General features: G+C 33.8%; 1 protein-coding gene across 2 annotated transcripts; it reads left to right on the forward strand.

The window, feature by feature from the left end:
* Nucleotides 1–32: 32 nt before the first annotated feature.
* LOC106670706 (collagen type IV alpha-3-binding protein) lies at nt 33–19,206 on the forward strand. 2 transcript variants are annotated; one of them, XM_014401263.2, is made up of 11 exons: nt 34–248; nt 7,981–8,210; nt 9,246–9,362; nt 9,462–9,573; nt 9,844–9,966; nt 12,201–12,439; nt 14,375–14,542; nt 14,625–14,853; nt 14,922–15,121; nt 15,313–15,445; nt 18,788–19,206. In XM_014401263.2, exons 1-11 carry the CDS (start codon nt 236–238, stop codon nt 18,913–18,915), a joined length of 1,692 nt encoding a protein of 563 aa, XP_014256749.1. In that variant the 5' UTR covers nt 34–235; the 3' UTR covers nt 18,916–19,206. The 2 variants fall into 2 exon arrangements, with proteins under 2 accessions (XP_024081840.1, XP_014256749.1); XM_024226072.1 differs by lacking the exon at nt 9,844–9,966 and having other exon boundaries at nt 33–248.

The following is a 19,206-nucleotide window of genomic DNA, read 5'->3' on the forward strand; positions in this document are numbered from 1 at the left end:
TTTGGTATTTTTTATGAGGCCTATGGAACGGAGGGTGGTCATGAGTTTATGTTTGGCATGACAGAACGTACCCTTCCTCTTAATCGTATTAGATTGCTTATTTCATTATCAGAGAACCAGTATCTAGTGCTTTTCTTTCACATCTTATGAAACGTCGAAGTCATTTGCTCCTTTGCAATTATGCTGTACATCGATTGATTTTACAATAGCCGTCCTTAATTTATAATCTCTATAAATGTCGAAATACGGTAAGTGATTTTAAATTGAAAATTGCGATTTTTCCAGTGAACTGTTTGCATCATGTTAAAACGTTACGTTTTCCTTGTCTGGTTTGCACGTTTAAAAGTCCCAGCATGTTCCCAATAAGTAGAATTTCGACACACTAATCTAAGGTTTTTTTTTTTCAAACGAAACTTCGATTAACTCTGATTTCATTGGAAAGTCTGGCCTAAAATTCGTTTTAGAATTGGACAATGTACCCCCAGTTAACATGGCAGTTGATTCTTAGATTACAAAGTCGAAAAAAAAGTTTACATTCCCACTAAGCTTTTAAATCTAAACTATGACGAATTTGGATTTTTATAAGCTCAAATCTGTGCATGTATATACAGAGTTGATCCTATTACTTCTAGCAGTCCACCGGCAATTCCAGCTTTTCTAATATACAATAAATTACCGTCAGGCCCGAGAATTACCCACCCCTGGGTGTTGGCAGTACGGGGTCAGACCTTTAGAAATAATACGAAGGTGGGGTATACCGATTCCCTTTTTGTAAAGGATGGTTCTTACAAGTTTTAATTATCTGTGACACCTCTGTTATAAAAACCTGTGAGTAAGAACCAACCTTTAAAAAAAGTGATCAGACTTCAGTCTTTAAGCTCTGTGTGCCGTCAATAGCTTGGTCAATTCACCATCCAGCGCAGTTCCTAGATCCACACCCATTCACATTCTCTCATTCTTAAAAACATACTTTTCTATTTTCTCAGTTATTGGTGGAGTACTCAGTATTCCGCCTTCGGTCATCTCACACTTCATTCACGCTAATAAATACACTCTTAACACACACTAGTGATACAAAACTATTATTAGTATGTACAATAAAACAACCCTGTTTCCTCTAAGAATCGGAACAGGGGATTCAAATACTCGCTGCCATGCTCAAGTACAATTGTCATATCTAGTGGCATTTCTACACGCTCTGTATACAGCCAAGGAATGACATCAAGCAACATTTTTCTACATGTCGGTCACATACATGAGTTTTAGCCCAAAATTGTCCATGAGTCAACCTTGCATGGCCTATTCTTAATTAGTTGAGGATGACCCTTCTAATATGAGTCAGATCCTCCGTGGGCCACCTATCAACTTTGCTCTTGGTACATGTAGCTTCTGTGCCGATCCAGCCCATTGGTACTGCTACTTTCTTTTAATAACATATTTTTAGCATCAAAGGGCTGGATTGCAGTGGTTAAATCCGGAGGTTGGGATGTCCCAGCCATAGCCACCTTGTCAGCCCTAAACTATATATGTTTTATATATTTTGGAATGTTATTTTCCTACATACGTTCGTTTTTAAAAAAGGATTGTTATTTTCCTACATACGTTCGTTTTTAAAAAAGGATTGTTATTTTCCTACATACATTCGTTTTTAAAAAAAGGATTGTTATTTTCCTACATACGTTTCTACTTTGTCTTGTTTGTTTTTAAAAAGAAAAAAAACTGTATGATTCATGCCCAGTATGCAGCCTAAATAACAACTATCTGATTCTATTGTTTGCCTATAATTAATGTTAAAAAATATATAATTTATTGAATAGTTGATATTGTATTTGATTGTTTTCATAAAAATATATACTGTGGTCAGCCTAAGCGAGTTGAACATCAAAAATGATTCAGTTTGCATGAATAAGAGGTCATTCAGATTAAAACTGTATGCAAATTTGTTAAATATGAATTGAGTGTGCTTTCAAGGATAGAAACTTCTTGATTTATAGAACATTGTTTCCTTGTTCTATCACCAAAATTTTGTCTATGAAAAATCCACCTCCGCCACCAGTAAATGCTTGTCCAAAGCATCTCTCATATTATTTCACTGTCGATTCAACATATATCAAATAAACTTGATATGATTATTAAACAGGTTCCTCCTTAATCGTTTTATGATGATCCCACTTGTAGGGGTCAGATCCTCCGAGGGCCATCTGACAGAGCTCTTGGTACATAGAAGCTTCTCTGTCAATCTGGCTCCAGGGAGAGACAAATTTTTTTGAAACTTGAATGATTTATAAATAGTTTCCTACAAACTATGATCCAAATGAAATAAAAAAAAATAAAAAATTAGAAAAGTTGATTATCAATAGTAATTTCTATGGAAGTTCATCGTTTGAACAGAGGATGAAGTTAAAGAAAGTGCAAAATTTTAATACCTACATAGTTCATACTTATTGTAGCATTATAATTTGTGTTTTAATTTTTTTTTTGCCAAAAATACAAATACGTAAATAATAAATAATTATATTTGGACTGAAACCTGTACTTGTTCCAAGTTTAGAACCATGGTGAAAAATATAACAATTTGGGTTTGCATCAACAGGAACAATTGACTGAAAATTTTGTATAAATGTCGATTAAATTTGTTTACAAAACCAGCTTAAGAAAAGGATGTTGTTAGTTTGTTTACATAATGCAAATTATTTAAAAAAAGTAAGTAAGCCGTATATTTTTCAATTCCATGGATGAACTGAACTCTATTCTAACATTTGATTTATTAGTATCATTTTGCTTTATTTAGTTTTATTAACGCTTAATTCCCACTTTGTTTTTAATAAAGTACCCATATAATTTATTATGTATAATTGTCAATTACATATGATGTTCTTAATACATATGATGTACACACATATAGATATAATGGGAATATTCTATTATTTTTCCCACGTTATTTTATTTTGCATTATTGAATAAAATTTCAAATTATTTAATATGTGATTTAAATAAACTAAATTGACGAATGTTCATATATTTATTGTTTGACTTTTCACTAATACTATAGAAGTAAAATAGCAAATGTCAAACAGAAGCTTGAGCGTAAATCCAAATGTGGTAATTGAATCCTTTGTTACCTATCTTGGCATGACTGACCTTCATAGAGGAAATGGTTAAAACATGATTTATTGTCATAAAAAGGACACAGAATCACTGTTATGCCATATTCACAACTTCCTTGTTTCTAGATAAAACTCCGGCATGTGAAAAAGGTTGTTCGATGTGTTCCACTTAATTGAAAAGTACCATTACTCAGCTCCATATAGAGAGCGTGTAGAAATTATCAACTTATATGAGAATTGAGCTTGAGCTCGGCAGCGAGTATTTGGGAGAATGGGGTCCCTTGTGTGATTTTTAAAGGAAACTGGGTTGTTTTATTGTACATAATACTCAATAGATATTTCATCTTGTGTTTCTTTTGTATGTTGAGACTGAATGTATTTATATAAGTGAAATGTGAGAGCACCGACGGCAGAATTTTGAGTACCCTATCCTCAATTAGATTAGTTATTTTATGAACCTAGATGGTGATGGAGGAAAAGTACTCCACCACCCTAACCGAGGGAATGGCATGTAAATAGGAAATAATGTATTTTAGAATGAGAGAAAGTGTGAATGGGAGACTGATTAGGGGCTAAAATAGCCTAGCTGCTGACAGCTCCTGGAACGTAAGTTATGCCAACAAGCAGGGTGGGTCATTCTCGAGGCCTGCTGATACTTTATTGTAAATTACGCAAAAGCTGGAATTGCCGGTGGACTGAGAAATGTGATAGGTTCAACTCAGTACATTGATGTATGTATGTACATGCAAGCCAATAACATATCAACATGTTTTTCAAATTTAAAGGACGAATCAGGGAATTTTGAGGGCAAGTTGTCATTTATTTGTTCGGTACACTCTTGCTATTGAAGAACTAGTGGGAAGCATTTTTGGATATTGTTGATAAAGATTTTTAAAATTAAATGTCACAATGCTTGCATATACATGTGCGATGTGGTAGTGGAGTGAATCCTTTTATTCAAGAAATCAATATATTTCTGTCCTCTCAAACAATCTATAATGCCAACGGAAAAATGGAAATCATTATTTAGATTAGATGCTCGACCGTTCTTTTATCCTTGCATTACGGGCATTAATAACTTAATCGATCTAAATATTCCCATAGGAGTATCCTTTTGTTTTACCTCCTTAAAAGACCCTAGGATTTAACCTAAATCTTGTTAAGGTCTTTATTTCACAGTCTTTAAGTAATGCCACACAACAGAACGACGCCATAGGGCTATTAATAATCTTTTCTTTGTTGAAAAAAATAGCATTTTCTTTTTGATTCGTAATTTGTTTTTCCCCTTAAATGAAATATCCTGTTGCATCCATCATACATAAATTTAAACAAAATTCTATGAAAGGAAATAATGGGAAATGCAATAACAAAGGCCAAGTCCAATATGTACACATTAGTATATTTAGAAACGTTTCCCCCAAGGTTTATCTAATTGATAATAATTTATCTCTTGTTTGGAAAGGGTGACACATGGGAATCTGCAGAAAACAACTCGATAAAATGTCAAAACGCAGACTTAAGACGATATTTTAACTGGATGGATATTTAAATGTACACAAAATTTTATCATAATATTAACACACAAAAAAACTAATATTAGATGGTATCAAAAACTATATCAAAATTATCGTTTGATAGTTAATATTGTACTGGCACCCCTATCTAGTTTAGAAATGGATCCGCTTTTATTTGACTGATAGTTAAATGGTAATTACACCTTCTTCAAACAATAAAAAAAATCTTCCTGTGAATTGGCCTGTGTGAATATCATGTCCAAAGCCAAACAACGAAAGTACATATCACTAGTGTTTATAAAAACAAACCTTTTATGTAATTAAGAGAAATGTACTGCCTTTAATTTTATCTTTGATTGCAATTTAATGAATAATGATTAAACGGATATATAAGATAAGATGGTAACAAATGCCCAAATTAGCAGTGGTTGCACACTTTAGATGTCATAAGGTTAATTAAAGTTATTTGCTATTACGAACCACAAACAACAAATAATTTTATATTAAAAAACCTAAAATGTTTACATAACTGTTATGTCATCCATTTAACATCCAGGCTTTAATATTATCAGATTGTAATGTTTAATTATTTGTTTATGAATTTGATTTATAATTTACATCATGTAGGGATAAGAACGGTGATTGTTTTAAGACCTTTTTTTTATTCACTGAAGATTGTGCACTATCTCTGAATTTAAATGCGTATTCGGAGACAACCCACTTTTTGAATTTAGGATGTTTATGGACTTTCTTTGTGTAAAAGCACAGTTAGATGGAGCTCAGCAAGGAATGATGAATTCGTGTAAATACTGATGCTTGTTATCTGTGAAAGTAGTATCACAATTTTGTTCAACCAAGGTTATTGCAGTAACAAGATATCTCTATTTACTGAAAATTGCTGGGTTATTAATTTAAAAAAAAAACCTAATCCCAATTTGAAAATTTGTTCCTTCAAAATCTTTTGTCGTCAATGTGAAAATTTTAAGCAAACCTAGTACATTCTATAATTGGATCGTTACTTATCATCCTGGGTTGTCTATCCTCGCTGATTTTATATGTTAGATATGTTTAGACATTTCCAAAAATACCAAAAAGTGTCTTGACAGACAAAATCAGCGAGGATAGGTAGGCCAGGATGATATGTTTATTAAACTGTAGACTCATCCCCCACAGACCACAGGAGGAAATCTTGCAATATGTTAAGTTCTGTTTACTGAGAGAAAAAGTTACATGAAAAAAATTTTTCACCTTCAAATGAAGATAACTTTAAAGCAAAATTCAAACTAATAATTGGCTCTCAGCATCAATAGTGCTTATAGCATGAGTCATTTTCAAAGGAAAATTGTATTGACTAATTACATATTAAACCTTTTAAGCAGGGTTTTTTAATAAAAAAGTTTTCTTTATCAATCAGGTATGTGATACGTATGAGTAAATTGTTTTGTAAAGACATTTTCACCATTGGCATGTACTTGGGGTGATTTGTGACAATGGTGGGCTCTCCTACCTCGTCTACACTGATTCCCTGAGCGTAGATAATGCTGTCCATGACAGGTTCTCTGCCGACCCTCTTGTGCTCTTATTGGTGATTAGGTCTGGAAAGGCGGCCAAGGCCAGGTTGTCGCAGGCTCTAAACTTAACCGCCATTATCCGGCCCTTAGAAGCTAAAAATGCATTAAAAACCTTATTTAAAAGAAAGTGACAGCATCAGTGGGCTGGATCGGCTGAGAGAGGACTGTTAACTCTCAGAGGTCCTGCCTTGCAGAAGGATCATCCTCATCCGATTATTTCATGCAAGGTTGACACACAGACACTTATTTTTCGGCTAAAGGTCTTTGCCCATTAGAACATATCATACTAGGACCATAATCATGCTGACACATGCAAATATTCTTTACATCACTTAGTATTAGAAAATGCCCACTACACCGTTCCGTCACCGGCCAACACCGTAGCGTGCCATGTACGTTCAGTCAACAATCAGCTGCCGAGAATATTTTGCAGGTATCGGCCCGCTCGTAGAGATTCGTGAATCCAGTAACGTCTAGTGTTTTTTTGGTTTTCCTCTTCCTCGTCCAAAATAATGGCAATCATGGCCAATTCTCATATAGATAATTTTCTAATAGCCATACTTTATTTAACAAAATTCACTCCTCACGCAAAAACAAAAGTTCACAAACGACGCGTTTTTAAAAAAAGAAATGTACGACAGCAAAAGCAGGACAGCTACGACACGTTTTTACATTCACGATATATAAGGGTATAGATCGCGGTTCATCCGTTGCAGTGGGCATAGTAGTGACCGGAGCGTTTTTTTCATGCCTGACACGATCCTAGTGCGTTACTTTCTAGTGGGCAAAGACCTGTAAGCACACATATTTGTCCAGCATGTAGAGAAAGGTTGCTGGATGAGTCCCACTTAATTGAAGCGTGATATTCCTTGGCTCTTCATAGAGAGCAAGTAGGAATGCCACCAGATATGATAATTGTGCTTGAGTTGTTTGAGGTCCCCTGTTCCAATTTTTGGAGGAAATGGGGCTGTTTTATTGTATATAGTACTGATATAAGTATTGTTTTGTATACTCTAGTGTGTATTGAAAGTGAACATATTTATTTATTTTTTTTACTTTGCCCTACAGACATTCAGTCAATGTCATTTTGTTGGTGACTATGCCAACCGACCCATGCCAATCCCAAAGGGCACCACCCCATAGGCCCGCTTCTCATTCGCGTATACACTTAATTTCGGCAGCATTAGGAGGATGTGGGTAAAAACCGTACATGGCCACAGGGGCCCCTGGAAAAGTCCGCATCCTCCCCACTTCTCGGGGACCATTTCCCTTTGCATGTGGAGCACCCTCAGAGAAAACCCGAGCCATCCAACCCAGCACCCAGAACTACCCAGGCTCCTCATCTCTTAATCAATCAATTACTAAATAAATAATTCATAAATAATCTATACGAATGTACCAATATTAACAAACAACGATATAAATAGCCAATAAATAAATCAATCAGTATTTACAGCAGTAATAAATAATCAATTGGTAAATAAGTAAATAATTACTTTAGAACGTATTTATTAGTGTGAATGTTTTTTGTGAGAGGGCTGATGGTAGAATGTTGAGTACTCCATGAATCCGTAATTAGATTAGTTATATAATATGCTTGGAGTGTGGTGGAAAAATATGAAGTACTCCACCACTCTGGGTGAATGTTGCATGTACAGATTGAGCTTGTATAAATCAGAGATTTTCACAATTAATAATTAAATCTATATCAAGATGATCAATATATATGTGATGTACTTATATACTTTTTCTAAATAATATAATAATTTAGTGTATATTTCTGTGCAGAAGTAGCTTCGGGAGAGCATGAGGTAGGAAGCGAGGAAGATGATGACTCAGATAATGGTCTTCAACCCCCAGAACTTCAGGGTGTTTTGAGCAAATGGACCAATTATATCCATGGTTGGCAGAGCCGCTATATCGTTCTTAAAGATGGAACTTTATCATATTACAAATCTAAAGATGAAAAAGGATTTGGCTGCCGAGGAGCACTCAGTCTTTTCAAAGCAACAATCAAGGTAGTCACAATTCTTAATGTTAACAGTGACTATTCTCTTGCTGAAACATGACCCAATACTGTAGAGATGTGTATTAAAATTTGAATAAACGCATGATTGGAAGACCTCAAACAATTTAAAATTGGATTATTCGGGTTAGAATTTCTTGACCCAAATAATTATGCAACTAATAATATATTATTAAATTCTTTCAAACAGTTTAATTTGAGCTCATAAATATATTAACAAATGTTGTAGACTATAATTGATTTCCCTTTTTTAGGGTCCCATTGATTAAATACCAAAACAAAACTCTTATGTTAAAGCGTATGAAGGTCACCAGCAACTTCTGCTACATAAAAAAAAAATAATAATAATAATTTGTTCTATGTAAATAGTTAGAGTATATATTCCACAAAAAAGTGTTTGATGTTGGCACATTATCTGTGCAATAACAGTGAATGAACAGGATAACATTGGGAATATGTACATAACACGAAAATCTGAGTAGTGGAAGTAAAGTAGGTACTGAAGCTGTGGTTAATGTTTATTCATTTTTGTGGTGTACATTATTGAAAGTGAGTGAGAAGTGCCACTTATGGGTGTTCTCGCCTGCCTCTATTTTTATTATTTTTTTTTAACATCCAATGTTGATTGGATATTCTGTGCATGTATCATAAGCCTATAAAACTGCACATTATACTTACGCTGGGTGTGTTCACTGGCGTCCTTATACGAAAATTTTATTATTTTTCTAGAAAGATATATTTTGACAAAATCAAAACATTAATAACATTTTACATGAATAAGTGCAATGGTGAACACAGCTAGTGTTTATATACACATAGTGTCCCATTTAGAAAAAAAATCCCGTACTTTTGGATATAACATTATAGTATGCCTGAAATTCCCTTTTTAGTGTCCATTCAGTTTTGGCAATAACTATTATTAAACGAATTGGTATTTAAGATAAATAGTTGTAATGTGTAACGAATGTCAGCCTACTTTTTATGATAGAATTTAATTTATATTTATAATCTGTTGTTTTTCTTACAGCCTCATGAATTTGATGAGTGTCGTTTTGATGTAGCGGTCAATGATTGTGTTTGGTATTTAAGAGCAGAAAGCCCGGAAGATAAGCAACATTGGGTTGAAATTCTGGAAGCATTCAAAGTAAATTTTACTTATATTGATTGACGATATTGTAATAATTGTTTCTTTTTCACTCCTGTACTTTTAAATCTTAAAATTTGTTTTTTGTTTAATTTACAGACTGAATCAGGTTATGGAAGCGAGTCCAGTTTAAAGCGTCATGGAAGTGCAGTATCACTAACTTCGGCCACTCTTTCAGCCAATTCATCCAACAGTTTTAAAAAAGGGAGAGGTGTGTAAAAAAAATATACATAAGTAAAGACTTGAAATTTGTTTGATAAATAAAATAAATTTCACACGTCTCCCCTCTCTCGGTTATATTAGTCTATGGCTGGTAAATGAAACCCCATCCTAAAATAAGAATTTAATTGTTCATCATTTTCCCCTGTCGTACATACCAATTTTACAGATTGTCTATAATACATTTGGTCCTTTTCCAATTTACAAATTAGATTAGATTGCATGGTTAGATTTTTATCTAATAATTTTATATTTGTTCAAGGCTTGAAAGAAAAGCTAGCTGAAATGGAAACTTACAGAGATATTTTGTGTACTCAAATGGAGACCCTTCAAACTTATTTTGATTCCTGTGTTGAAGTAGTCTCACTGAAAGGTGAAGATTTAGGTAAGTGCGGATGAAGAGAAAATATATATTAATCTTCAGTATATTTTACTTTTGATCTGTTGTATTTTTGTGAGCTATAAAACTACAGTGCTTTCTCAGTAATACGAACTAATCATTGCAGGGGGTATTTGGTTTATTGAAAAATTCGGATTACAGAGGGTTTTAAAAAAAATACATAGATATATACAAAAAAATTAACATAACACTTTTTTATTATTACTATTATTGCATTCACAAAATTAGAATACATATTATATATTAGAATACATATTATACTGTCAATTTTTCTTTAAACATTTTTTTAAAATTTACTTAACACTTTCTTCACTGCTTCTTCCTCTTTTTCACTAACTTTAAGAAGTAGTTATGTTATACATAACAGGAAGAACTGATTGATGTAAAATTTCATTGTGAGGAATTCATTGAACAAAAGGAATTCTCGAACATTCATATAGTCTGAACTGGCCTTGGACTTTCGTATGACCTCTCTCTCTCTCACTCTCTGTCTGTCTGTCTGTCTGTCTCTCTCTCTCTCTCTCTCTCTCTCTCTCTCTCTCTGNTCAAAAAAAAAAAAAAAAAATTATGTATGCTGTATAATACATGAATGATTATTTTAAAGCAACGACAGAATTGATGAGACAAATGTACAATAAATTTTAACATGAATTTACATTTAATGATTATTCGGAAATCATGAGGTTCGGTCTGGTGTGATTTATGTTTCAGAAAACATTTTCTTTATCGTGCCAATGTTTCGATCTTTATTGAGATCATCTTTAGGGCCTGGGATTTACAAACATTGTTTAAATTTAACAAATACATACATTTAGGATGTGGAAAAAAGTTAATTTATACAATGCAAAAAAAAAATTTATATTCAATGAAAGTATTTCTACTCCATCAGTGTTTGTTTTCTGCGTAATTGTGCCATTCTTGCGTGGCCAAAGAAACCAACATACATTTCCATGCCATTCATTCATGGCCTATCACATAAATTAAACACATTTCTCTCGTCCAATAACTTTAAAATAGCTTTCAAAAATTATAAAACAATTCAAACACTTTTTTCCAAAATTCAAGATCCCACACCAATAACAAATAAATCTGACATAATCTACAAAATCAATTGTTTAAACTGTCCGGCAACTTACATCGGTCTTACAGCCCAATATCTGGATAAGAGACTAAAGCAACATATCTATGATTGCAAAAAACCCAAGCAAAATCCGACAGCACTCGCTACCCACCATTTTGAGCACAAACACAATTTCGACTTCAACAATCCAAAAATATTACACACAGAACAAAACATAAATGTAACCTTTTAGAAATGGTTTATATCAACAGAGATAAACACAGCATCAATTACAGAACAGACACATGTAAACTCAGTCGCAGCTACTCCAATATCATTAATAAAATTAAATAAGATAACATACATATATCATCACATCACACAAAACACATATTATAACATATAAAACATTTTTCACAGTCTAATTTTTCAACAATTTAGCTTTCCTTTTCCTATTATCCCCGCCTATATAATCCTGAAAGGATGATCTGGCCAAACCATTACCAACGTTTTTTTCCCTTCGTCGGTTCTTTTCACCTCAAAGAAGCCGACTCCTTATACAGAAATGTCTTTCTATACCGACTTCCTACCCCACCCCTTCAAAATCCAACGTATATAAACATAAAACAGCAATATCTCACTGGCACTCTCAACATGACATGCAAGAATGGCACAATTATGCAGAAAACAACCACTTGAGTGCGTAGAAATACTTTGATTGAATATAAATTTTTTTTTTGCATTGTATAAGTTCACTTTTTCCACATCCTACATGTATTTGTTAAATTTAAACAATGTTTGTAAATCCCTGAAGATCATCTCAAGAAAGATCGAAACGTTGGCATGATAAAGAAAATGTTTTTCTGAAACCTATGTCACACCAGACCGCATCTCATGATTTCCGAATAATCATCGACTAACAGTCACTAATCACCACACATTTTTAAATTTTATAACGGACAGTTCCATTAGAGATGACTTCAACACCAATACAATTTAAGTGACTGAGTCTGGAAAATAATAAAAGCAAACAGGACAAGTTATCTTACAAAAAGAAGTCTAGTTTCTTATTCATGCTGAAAATTTGCTCAAATCTCCATTATTGATAGATCTTTTTGTTTATCTTATCATCTTAAGATAACTATTTATGTTGTTACAGAGAAAGCCGTGGCCAAAGGGAAAATGTCTGCTGTGGATTTTAAAGGAGAAGCAATGACATTTAAGGCAACATCATCTGCAGTGCTTTCTGGTTTAGCTCAGTGTATCGAGATTGTATGTCATCGAGAAGAATTGTGGAGAAAAAGGTTAGAAAAAGAACGCCAAAGGTTAATTAAGATGGAACAGAGTTGCCAGCCTTTGAACCGAAAACATTCTCTAGTTGGAGGACCTGACCAGGAGGTAATGCATCATGACTAATTTGCAAAAAGTTAATTTCTGTGTTGCTACAATAAGACCTTGAGCATCAAAACATTACTAAATCCTTAGGCAAATCCTTATTTGACTTCTGTTTATAAGTTTTGTTTTGTTTGCATTAATCCTGTATTAAACTCTGCACCCCCTACTATGTTTACATTTATAAATCACAACATTTCTGAAAAAAAGTTTGTGACGTACATCTCTCGAGATAGTTTAAAAAGAAAGAAATACTAAGAAAAATGTGGCAATTAAAGAAATGTGTGTAGTGGAAGGTAAAATGGTGTCACATGGCGGCATTTTTGGTTCAGATCTACTCGGATTACCAGCCTTCAAAATCAGGGCACCTCTGTAGTTTTTGATGATGCAGAATTGCCTGATAAGCTAGGATTGTTTGAAAAAAGTTATCTAAAAAATTATATGTAAATCAGTAGTCTACATTTTCTTTGAACCACTGTCTGGTAGACATTCGTCTTGAATGATGATGGATTAAGGAAAGCTATCGAACTTGATTCAAGTAAAGCATCTCAAGAGCTGGCCAGAGTGTTCAACGTAAGGAATGAAACCATTCGCTCCAGCTTACATCGACTTGTAAAGACATGGAAGATGAGCAAATGGGTTCCTCATATATTGACCGATAGTAACAAGCTTGAAGGTCTAAACATATTCCTTCCATTGCTTTCAGGGAACAAAGAAGAGACTTTTTTTGTACAGATTGTAATATGCGACAAAAGTTCCTGTACAGTAACACCAGGAATGCATCATTAGACCAAATGACCCTGTCCCATTGACGCAAAAATATTCACGAACAAAAGGTGATGCTTTGTGTTTGGTGGTGTATGGCAGGCATTGTGCACTACGAACTCCTGTCATCACACAGAAATCTACTCAAATCAAGTGCAACACGTACTCTTGACCTGGGTCAGAAACAGACTGCAATTTTTCACCAGGACAATGGGAGACCGCATACAGCCTGAATGCAAAGGAGATGTTAATGAACTTTGGTACTCTCCAGACATAGCCCCATCTGACTCTTGTTTCTTAACAATGGACAATCATATGTGCTATCAAGTTCAATAATCGCTAACATCTAGAAAATGAGCTGAATTTATTTTTTAACTACCAGGACTTTAGAAGAGCATAACTGGGCTAGTAACTCATTGAGCGCAGGTTATAGATCCCAATGGAGACTATTCCCTGATTCCCTGAATAAAATATTTTATAATAATATTGTCATAATAATAATTAAAAACTTGAAAAACGCACAAACTTTTCTGGTTACTTAAATTATTAGGCTAAATAATTAATATTTCAAACATTACAATTAATTATAACTTCACAATGTACCATGGATTTTATTTAAAGACTTATCTTATAATTTTGTCTTTTTTATAATTATATTTTTTAAATAAAAAAAACTTCTATGTGTTTTTGTTTGTTTTATTTTTACATTAAATTTTTTGGACTTTTGGAAATTAACACCCATCATCAGCATTTACATTTTTAAGACATAATTGTAACAAAAGGTCAAAGGATATTAGTATTTTACAACATTTTATTCTAAAGCTTACCTTATTTTTTAAAATAAAAATTTAAATATTTCGTTATATATAGTTTCTATTCTTAAATTGATTTGTTTTATGTTCAAACGTCATTATTTATTATTAATCTTTGAATAAAGCAGTTTTTATGTTGAAACATCATTATTTATTATTAACCTTGAATATAGCAATTTTTATGTTCAAAAGACTTTTGTAACAACATAGTAATGCTTACTAGAATTATTTGCCATTGTGTTTTAACTTATTGTGTATAAAAAACATGATTTTTCAGTAATTAGCAGAGAGTGTACACAAAACATATTTTGAAAAATTTTACTTTAGAGGAGTTAATAATAATTTTTAAAACTGTTTAACATAGGAAGGCCCACACAGTATACTCGGTGATGAGGAATTTTATGATGCTGTAGAGACTGGACTTGAGCGTATTGAAATGGAAGCTGCTCTAAGAGCAAGGTTATCGGATTGTTCTTTGTGTGATGTCCCTCAAACTCCAGGGAATGCATCCAATCACCCATTATGGGAGGAGGTGAGCAGTCTTTCAAAAGGATCTTTCATAATTTTTTAAGTTGTAAAATTCAAAAATAATACACTGAAAACATATATTTTAGATCGATAAAGTAACAAAGGAACAAGTTCATTATGCAAGTCTTGGCATTGGTCTTGAAGGACCTTGGCATTTGTTTGCTGAGGAAGGAGATATGAAAATGTATCGGCGTGAAGAAGAGCTGAATGGCTTGGTGATTGACCCATTAAGGGCTTGCCATATCGTCAAGGGTGTTACAGGGCATGAAATGTGCCATTATTTCTTTTCTCCTCAGTATCGCAAAGATTGGGAAAGTAAGTTTTTAATTTTAAGTTGTATGATTACAAAAAAAAAATTCTAACAATCGCTATGGCTTTTCTAGCTACTTTAGAGCAAATGACAGTCGTGGAAAAAATAACAGATGAAAAAATGGTATTCCTTCAAGTGTATAAGCGTATTTGGCCTACTGCTCAAAGAGATGCCTTATTTTGGTCCCATCTAACCAACTTGCCAGATCCGAATGATCATGACAGTGATGTATGGGCTGTAGTCAATCATTCAACTTATCTTCCACAATATCCTGTAAGTAATTTATTCTTTTATTTAAATTTATTTCATTATATTATTTAAATTATAGTAAAGAGTTTTGTCTAAGGTATTGATGATCGCTACATAATAAGTACAAAAATTGCGTGTAAATTATTCCGAGTCTCTTTATTCATTTTAAAATTACTATAATTCAACTTTTTTATATTTGTGTTCTGTTGTTTAAGGCAAAGGGCAATAAGTGTGTTCGTGTCATTTTAACTGTGTGTTTATACTGCCAAACCTTAATCACCCCTCCAAAAGATGGCGCTGAGGTGACAAGGGATGATATAACATGCAAAATAACATACTGTTCAGTTGGTGAGTTCAACTTTTTTTAAATTAAATTTAATGAAATAATTTTTACGCTGGGGTATGAATAAATATTTAAAACGAATGAGTGAAAAAAAAAGGTAAAAAGTGTTTTCCTTGTTTGGTCCAAAATTAAGGAAGCGACACAACTGAATTCTTCTCTTAAATAATTACAAATTAAATTTAACATTCAAAAATATTTTTCTAACAAAAGAAATATTAAAATATTCCTATAATAATTTTTCATTATATTTCTTTGCAATTCTGGCATTCTGACACAGATACAGAAATTAAAGAATCAAGCCAGGAAATGTGGATGCTCCCCCTGTTTTCTGTATGGATTGATATGGTGAATAGGAAGGAAGAATGCACATATACACTCAAGACAAAAAAAGTCTCTTTACTTATTTATTTTCCATAACTAGGAATAAAGATTAATAGTTGACACAACATTAACAACTTTGTGTTGTTTAACTTGTGTAACTAACCCTTTTACACTCTTTGGTTTAAAAAAATGAAAAACAGTTCAATTTTATTCTTTCCAAAGCCCACTTGTCAAGTGACTTAATATTTTTTCAATTATTTTCTTTGATGCAACAATAAATTTGAGGAAAAAATTAATGACTAGTTTTTTCTTAAAAGCATGGTTTTAAGTCAAGAAGATCTCTTCTGGGTGGCCATGGCTCTGGTCATTTGTCCAATGACGGATGTAGTATCTGTTTCATAGCCCAAATTCTGGGTACAATTATTTTATTGCTCTTAACCATCCTTTAACGGCTTCCTTGATAGGTAGTCCAAAATGTAAGGCTGTCCTCTAAAACAGTCATCAGAAGGATTGGTGAAAATAGCCTAGTCCCACATCAAGGTCTCTACTACTGGCAAGGAATTGAGTAGAAAGGTGACAATTTGCAAATCAGCATCTTGCTTGGACACTTAATGGGGTGCTGTTCTCTTCACAGATGTGTGCCGGTTTGGTTTGTGGTGAACAGATGACCGGGATTGTGTGTAGAGAACGCTTTGCTTCATGTGCCATGCGTGATTCACAGCCTTTTCAAAGAAAGTCAGTTATGTTATGGGTGGAACCGACGTCCATGCCCATACCAAACTGATTATCATACAGACCCAGCAGTAAGGTACCTTCAGGAAGTTCTTCTAGTAGCTGTGGTCCCATTTGCTCCATTTATTGGTGACAGTTAATGCATTATAATGCTCGACCACATGTAGTTCGAGTTGTCACCCATTACTTGGAAGATGTAGGATTAGCACAATGAATTGCTCAACCTCATGACCTGAATCCCTTAAAACACTTATGGGACATTATAAGAAATTGGTTAGACATCATTCGCTGCCTCCAACAGCTTCTAACTGGTCTTGTTAAAGAATGAGATTCTGTTTCACCAGGCGAAATCTAATCACTTATTTACTCGATGCCTAGGAGACTTTTATCTGCACAAATTGTGCAGTCTTGGCCATCCGTAATATCTTCTTTATGAACCCACTAATCCAGGCAATACAAAAGAAAATTAATTAATTAAATAAAGAAAAAAATAAAGAAGTCATTGCCTGGATTCCAGGCCATGTTGGGATAGAAGGCAATGAAAAAGCAGACCTTGGTGCCTAACAAGCAGCAACATTGCCACATGATCCGGAGATTCCTGTGAACCCAGCGGATAACAAAAATTATTTTAAAAATCTATGTTGGGAAGATTGGCAAAACCTTGGGCTGTAATGACTGACAAATTAAAAGAGATAAAACCATTGGGCAAATCATTGACAAAAAATAGAGGTTAGTGATGGCCCGATAACGAATTGACCACAGTAGACTAATGCATGGGCACCTCCTACTTAACCAAAGGTTGCAGAGATGCACCTTGTGCAGCGCTCAAATAACCATACACTTATTAGTAGAGTGTGAATAATTGGCGCTGTATAGAAGTCCATGAATATCAAAGAAGTAAGAAAGCAGTGATGGCAGGGAAAATTTGATTGGATACCTGATGCAAATAAATGCATTGGGTCGTGTTTGATGACTATGGCTTTCCAAGTGTGGTTTTACCCATCTAGAATGAATGCATTTATTAGTGTCTTTTTAGATTGATAACGGGATGAAAACTGGGGTCGTTTACAATTTATAGACAGCCCTATCCTGAGGAAAACTTCCCCAAAAGCTGGATTACATCCCAAGAAGTTGGTGCTTTATATGAGCTTCTTCGGTCCAACCAAATCGTTAATTCTATTGCTCACAAAATTGGTTCAATTAAAGTCAGCCACCAAAAACAACCAGCATTGGCTTTTTTAAAGAAGATAAACTCACCCCCTCATCTTTGCAGACAAGCCTGACATTGTTGGACTTGCCTGGAACGTGATAACCCAACATATTCGCCTGACATTGCCCCTTCAGATTTTGACTTATTCTGGGCTCCTGCAAAATTCCATAGCTGTTGATATTAGGATTAGTAATACGCAAATATAATTGTTTGGAAAAATAAAACACGGACGTTGTAACATGTACGCCTTACTGGCTCCATTGTTTGAAGCAAAAACACTCCAACAACTGTGTGAATTGAGCGCCGGGTCTGCCAGTATTCTTTTATTGAAGAAACTCATGTGGGTGGGGGGATCAGGACTGAATTCAGCATAATATCTGAGACCCAATCCCATTTTATTTTCCGGTTATAAGTGCTGTTTCAACATTCCTTACAGCCACCCTTATGCGTCAGAAAAGTCCAGAGGCGATAGTGGGAATCTAACCCACAACCACGGGATCTACTAGCCTAGAGTCTGACGCCTTAACCACTTTGCTACCACAGTTCCCCTCGCTGCTAAAAATGGGGAAAATTATGTGAATACGAGTTTGTTTGTATCAATATTTTTGACATGTAAACTTTATTATCATTTAGGACCTGGTTAAGGCTATTGTAGAACCTATCATAAAAGTTCATATATGTATTTATAGTCATAGTTGACTGTATTAATTATGTTAAGTAAATATACTTTCTATATAACTTGGTTGATATGAAAAAGCTAGTTTAGCTTCGATCCACTCGGACACCAACTCTTCATCTCAAACAAGATCTTACATAAAAAGTATGATTAATTAAAATAATATGGTTAATTATGACTATTAAATACATATATGGATTAATATAATAATTACAGTTCTTATTTTGAAGTCACTATTGCTCAAGTGGTTAGAGTAGCAGTGCATTGAGTCGAATGTTGTGAGTTCAAATGCTGCTAGTGACACTAGCCTTTTTACCTTAACTTAGATAAAATGTATAACTATCTTCAAAGGTTAACCTTTTCTTTAACTTATTGTTTTCATTGAATGTTTGTTTTTATCTGTTGCAGTTAATCCTGGAGGATGGGTTCCTGCCTCAGCTTTAAGAGCAGTATATAAGAGAGAATATCCGAGATTTTTAAAACGATTTACATCATATGTGCTTGCCCAAACAAAGGATAAACCGATCTTGTTTTGATCTTTACTTAATTATAAACTACGTTTGGACCCAGAAACACACCAGAACGCAAATAAACGAAGCATGGAACAAGCAGATAAATCCAAAATAATTACAGGGTAGATTAATGTTTCCTGGAATTTTCAACTTGGCCATTTTGGAAACTTGTGTATATAACTTGTAATGATTTGTAAGATATCAAAGTGCACATATTTTATTAAAAGGTAATGTGTAATAAATACTAAATTAATCTGCATGATTACATCAATTATTAGTTTATCTTTGTATAAATAAATAACTTGCTATAATGGA

The sequence above is a fragment of the Cimex lectularius genome, unplaced genomic scaffold (assembly GCF_000648675.2).
Source record: "Cimex lectularius strain Harlan isolate CLEC.00 unplaced genomic scaffold, Clec_2.1 scaffold107, whole genome shotgun sequence".
Lineage (NCBI taxonomy): Eukaryota > Metazoa > Arthropoda > Insecta > Hemiptera > Cimicidae > Cimex > Cimex lectularius.

Excerpts from the sequence above, each read along its gene's own strand:
- LOC106670706 (XM_014401263.2), top strand. Across the intron at positions 9,574-9,843 it reads CAGTTTTAAAAAAGGGAGAG|GCTTGAAAGAAAAGCTAGCT; the intron begins GTGTGTAAAAAA and ends TATTTGTTCAAG. Across the intron at positions 14,854-14,921 it reads GTATCGCAAAGATTGGGAAA|CTACTTTAGAGCAAATGACA; the intron begins GTAAGTTTTTAA and ends TGGCTTTTCTAG.